The sequence below is a fragment of the Cyclospora cayetanensis genome, unplaced genomic scaffold (assembly GCF_002999335.1).
Source record: "Cyclospora cayetanensis isolate NF1_C8 unplaced genomic scaffold, CcayRef3 CcayRef3_contig_430, whole genome shotgun sequence".
In the NCBI taxonomy this organism is placed as follows: domain Eukaryota; phylum Apicomplexa; class Conoidasida; order Eucoccidiorida; family Eimeriidae; genus Cyclospora; species Cyclospora cayetanensis.
The window spans coordinates 1-5607 of NW_020312404.1; the positions used below are offsets into that span (position 1 = coordinate 1).

Here is a 5607-nt window from a genome sequence, read left to right on the forward strand (position 1 = left end):
CTTTCGAAGCCTGAAGGACGGTATGCATCATAGGATCAAAGTGGAGCTCCATCCAGCTTATGGCTTCGTGGTTAATTGGGCATACTTATATTTAACTTCATGATAACATATTACATGGATACTCTAGGAGAGAGAGTCAGACAATCATGGCAGCTCATGTGGTGAAGAGCGAAACATAGCGAGAAATTTGCCATATTTGCGTGTTCCAGATATGTTTTCCTGGGGGCACCGGGTTCCGGAAAGGGCACACAGAGTTCCAGCCTTCGTCATTCTCACTGCTATTGCCACATCTCCACTGGCGACATGCTTCGCGAAGCTGTTGATGCTGGAACAGATCTCGGCAAGAAGGTACGTCTTCTTTTATCACATGTTATTACGTGGTAAGAAAAGATTGCACCTGCCCAACGTAGAACAACGTATGCACGATTGGCGGGAGGCCAGATTTTGTGTGTGTGGAAGCGTGTGCTCTGGAAAAGCAAAACTCGCGCCATGCGGACCGCACTGTGCCAAACTTGATAAGGGTTTTGCCTAGCAGAATTTTTCCCTACAGGAATAATATGAATCGTAGGCTTTTTCTGAGCGAATGATTCTGCATAATCTGCTTTTCTATGCAATGAATTCAGGCCAAGGAAATAATGGCCGCTGGTCAACTCGTTCCAGATGACTTGGTTCTCAGCCTACTTGCCGAGCGGATGTGAAGCTCGGAGTGTGCTCGTGGATTTATTTTGGATGGGTATCCAAGAAACCAACAACAAGCCGAGGCGGTGGGTATATAAATATTCAAAATATGACGCGAATTTTATTGTTCAGCTCAGAAGGTGTTTAGATTTCTCTTTTGAGCTTAGTTCAATGTCCATTGATTGTTCAAATGCGCGTCTGTGGAGTATGGAAACTTCTAGTGCCGTGTTGAACGTGTCGCATCTTGACGGGTCAGCCGCTACTCCGTGGATATACGCATTGGCGATATATGGTGCTCTTGCGTTTGTACCACCCCACTCGAGCATTTTGCACCTTACATCCATCCTATTTTTGGTACTTTGTTTTTCTCCTCGTTTCCAGTTGGACAAGCTGCTCGAGGCTCAGAAGCAAAAGCTCGACGGAGTTGTGTATTTCGATACACCCGAGGACACTCTAGTTCAAAGGATCAGCGGCCGCCGCGTGCATCCTGCTAGTGGAAGAGTTTACCACACAGTCTTCCATCCGCCCAAAGTTCCCGGAAAAGATGACGTGAGTTTCAGGATATCCATGACGTTTCTCTTTAGAATGGCTGTGGAACGCCACGGTAATGTTCCGTGTAGTTCGGAGGCGATTCGACCATTGTCAAGGTTGGCTGAGTTCGGCAATCGAATACTTCTGTATATCATAGATTCCGTGCCAGACAGTGTACTTTGGCACCTAAGCGATTCGCGAGATGCTAGTATTTCTACCGCCACAGCCTGACAGTTATGAGATGCTGTTCGTACTTATCGCAGGTTACTGGCGAGGACCTGATTCAGAGAAAGGATGACAATGAAGAAACGCTTCGAAGGCGGTTGCATGTATTCAACCAGCAAACGCTCCCGTTGGTACAGCGGTACGAAAAGCGCGGCTTACTACAGCGCATTGACGGTAGCTTGCCCGCAACATCTGTCAATAGTCAGCTGTATGCATTCATTCAGAAACGTTCAGAAAGTAGCTAGGCGTTGTGTGGTGATTGGCCGGCACACGAACAGAGCAGCGGCGTAGCACTGGCAAGACGCGAACGTAGATCGCAGGCGAAAATCACAATACGTTTTTCAGCAGGGATCAACACCGATTTCTCTAAAGCATATTTTACTTTGGAAGAGCTTGTACGAGACTGCTTCGAACAAAAATATCGTTTAAAACGCAACACCCCAAGTTGTTAGCTTTCATGGCTGTGGCCCCGCGTGGACCCCACACCCACATCGCACTTTTGGTGGACGCTGGTAATGCAAAGCAATTTGTAGAGGTGTTTTCTTATTAACGACCTTCAGCCGCAAGAATTAAAGTGCCCTCCAAACAGTTTTCTTCGGGCCAGCAGCGTAGGAAACAGACGTGTGAAACCAACTCTCTGGTAGCACCCCGCATTGAAAGCGACTGGAACACTACCCGCAGTATATGAGAAGCCGCAGTGTAGGGAGCAGCCAGTCACGAATAATTAAGGTGACCAGTACTCGCACCAACCCGATGTTTCTGGTCTTCCAGCATGCGCGTAGTTGGTACAAGCAACTGGGCTGAACGTGCCCCTAGAAGTGGCCGCCATCCTGGCGGCCAGACATGTCAATAACAAAAAAACTACCAAACACGGCACACGCAGCACCTATGGCCATGCCTGCAGCAACGTCTCTGCCGTGGTGGAAGTGCTCTACCACCCTTGTTGCGGCGACATACAAGCCGAGTAGGAGCATCATGACCTGAAGTAAGGGCACAGCTGCCTGAACAAGCCAATAGAGCTGTTCTGTAAGTCTTCCTTTGGCACCCTGCTGATGACTCAGCTCTCGCATGGGTGCGGTCTTGTGTTCCTGCCATTTGAGCCTGGCTTGCAAGTAGAGGACACCAAAGAGCATGCCACCAAATGCAAGGCTACTGTGACCTGAGGGAAAGGATCGCCTAGCTTCCAGTATTTGGTCAACATTCCCTGTACAGTGGAAGTTGCCGACATAAAGTTGATGACCGTTAGAATCCTTGCATGCTACCTTGCTCCAGTCCGGATTACAGACATCAATGAAGTGTGGCCGTAAGGAGCCAACCACCTTTTTGAGTGCATTAGTTGTGAAAAAAACACAGGACATTGAGAAGACTAGAGCCCCGATATATTTGTACAGCTCGACCACCGTTCGAGGGACGCTCCAGCTTAAAAGCACTACTTTGTGTTTCTTCTTATCCTGCTCCTGTGTCCTCCGGATGGCGGCAATCAACGCTTCCACTAGGAGAATGATCACGATGGGAGCTGCCATCGAAACGGCAGCCACTGCTGCTGGGGAGACTGATTCCCTTATATAAGGTGCAGCGATATCTGAGTCATTACAAAATGCTCCCCTAGTTAAGGGTTCCGCAACGCCTAAAGCGAACGCAGCCGCGAGCAGCGCTACAACACTCACGAGATGGACAAAAGTACTCTGATGGAGTAATTCGAAAATACGCTTGGAACGGAGGAACTACGGACCTGCTTTGAGTCCCTTTCTTCACCGTCACCCCGTTCAATGTCGCCAACACAATTCCTCGTAGAAACAGATTCGTTCTGCTCCATTTGGGTAGAGACTCTGTTTTGGGGGCCTTATAGGTACAGAAAACGATGAACGGGGAGTACATAGGACGCTTTTACCGCAAGCGAAGAACATAAGATATATGAACAAGAAGGTATAGACTGTCCCGGTCCATTTAAAAATTGAGATAACGGAGTGGCGTCACCTCAGCAACAGAAAAGGTACTGAGCAAAGGAGGGGGATGGGAACCTGGGAGACTCTCTCCCGACCTCCAGAGGTAGCCCCGCCAGAGAATTCCTGCGATAAGTGAATTTTTGAACGAAATGCCGTTCGGTATCAGAAAATCTCCGGCACGCCAAATCGTGCAAGTAGCAGTGCTTACGAGGCAAGCGAACGCAAAACGCAAAACAAGATGTAAGCTGAATCTTTCCACTTTCCCCTCAAATGGGCCAAATAATTATTGTTTGTGTAATGCCTTTAGAGACGCAAAGAAGTTTTCCCCGGTTGCAAGTCGCATGGAGAGTACGGCTGACGCGGTCTCGTGAATGCAGTTGCCAGCCCACAGCAGCGGTATCAGAGCCAAAAACTTTTATCTATAGAGTTATGGGTACATACATATGTATGGAAGGTGCTATAGGCTACTATATCCTACTGGTGAGCCTATCGTAGCATCACTCTCCATCCTATTTCTCACCACAATCTCGTCTACTCCGGATTTCACTGAAGCGGGTAATGTTGTGTGTGTCGCTGATGTTAGACCTCTTCGAATGCTTCCAACTGTCATTTGTGCATTCCCCTGCTTCAGTTATGGGCGAATACGCAAATCAATACAGAGTAACAGAAAAGGTGACCCCCGAGATTCTGCATAGGTAGCACACAGGACACTCCGTGCTGTCGGCGATCATTTGCGGTGGGGGCTAGCGAGCAGTCAGCGTGAGACGCAAGAGTTCTTTCATTACTAACCCCTGAGTCATGCTGGTGAGCAATGATCCCTCTCTACGAGCATCGAATACAGCATTTCCGTGAGCCACCCTGAATGACCTTCTACCACTTTGCTTCTACTCGATAAGGAATTAGGAGAAAATTGACAAACACGGTTGCCTGCTTTTATATCTGATGAACTGCAGAGTACTGTTAGCTCGTTCCAACCGGATGCAATCTTGTGTGCGCGTGCGCTAGATGCAATATGCAACTAGCTATCACTGTTCGCAGTGCTTAGAGGGTGGAGCTTTGGGCAGCCTGGCTGTCCCTCTCCCGGCTTGATGGGAACTTAGAGGGACGCTAGCAGGGGAATGGCGTAAATTTATTCTAGAAGTAACTATCAAGATTAATAGTGTGTCGGAAGTTAAGTGTCTCCGTGGGGATACCTTAAATGGGACCAGAGGGGGCGAAAAGAGCCTCAAAAACAATGCCTTCCAACAACCCAGGAATTTTAAGAGGGCACTCTTGAGGTTAACACCTATTTCGCTCTCCTTTCATGTTAACTCTCCGGAACGCAGATCGCTGCAGCTTCACAGGCTGCCCCGTCCAGACTAGTGTAGACGTGGTGTTCTGTCCATGGTTTAACTCCCTTTCACAGCACTGAGATGGTAGGGAACGAAAGCTCCGATATAATCCCATCTAGCAGGGATATCTTCAAGGAGCACACTTGAATTCAGCTACTTCAACTGTTTCCAGTATATGCCATTGTGGTCCAGGGAGCGTTCTGCTGCATGCATGCAGAGCCACACAATACAGGAGGGAAAATGTTATACTGGCCACTTCCAGATTTCCTTCCCGGGCTACAGGGCCTCGGCGAGGGCACGCAGTGTCCCAACCTGGAGCAAAGTTGACCGCCTCAGAAACCGTGAAAAACGCACAGCAGCGGATAAAATTGCATTGTGTACGAAACTAGCTGTAGAACTACAATTGCTCGTAATAATACGCGTCGTGCGAGCTTGACTGGCAGGTGGAAAGCAACATGCTGCATTTTAGGGCCTTCTCCACCGAGCCCAAAGCTCTCGGCGGCCAAATAAACCGGGCACCAGGGCCAAATATGTTGCGCACGCTCGAAATGCTTTGAATTAGGCAGTTCAGATAACGCTGCCTTTAGCTAGGGCAGCGGAAACGAGGTCTGGCGAATCCGAACCTCGTGGGAAGTCGAAAAACGGCATACTCATTTCCTACCATTCCGCTCTACACGCGAAAAAAATAGACGAGCTGCAATCCGGCAAATCGAAATTGCGACGAAGACCAGCGGGAGCTCAAAGTGCTGCCCAAAGTAAAAATACGGGGCATTTCAGCGCAATGAAGCAACCAAGAACGGCGACGCGTGGCTACATGCCACTGTGCTCGAGAGCCCATATCTGTACAAGAAACTAAGCGACCAGCCAAATATCGGATGCTTTAAAGAGTAACCCAA

General features: G+C 48.8%; 1 protein-coding gene and 1 pseudogene across 1 annotated transcript; one reads left to right on the plus strand and one right to left on the minus strand.

The window, feature by feature from the left end:
- Nucleotides 1–6: 6 nt before the first annotated feature.
- On the plus strand, nt 7–1679 carry LOC34624230 (adenylate kinase; the record flags this gene model as incomplete). The annotated part of the gene is given in 5 exon segments (XM_022737321.2): nt 7–20; nt 210–348; nt 624–764; nt 1060–1227; nt 1473–1679. Coding segments are annotated over 5 exon segments (669 nt in total), but the record flags the coding sequence as incomplete, so codon positions are not given.
- A 567-nt stretch (nt 1680–2246) lies between these two features.
- LOC34624229 lies at nt 2247–3250 on the minus strand (annotated as a pseudogene).
- Between the last annotated feature and the right edge of the window lie 2357 nt (nt 3251–5607).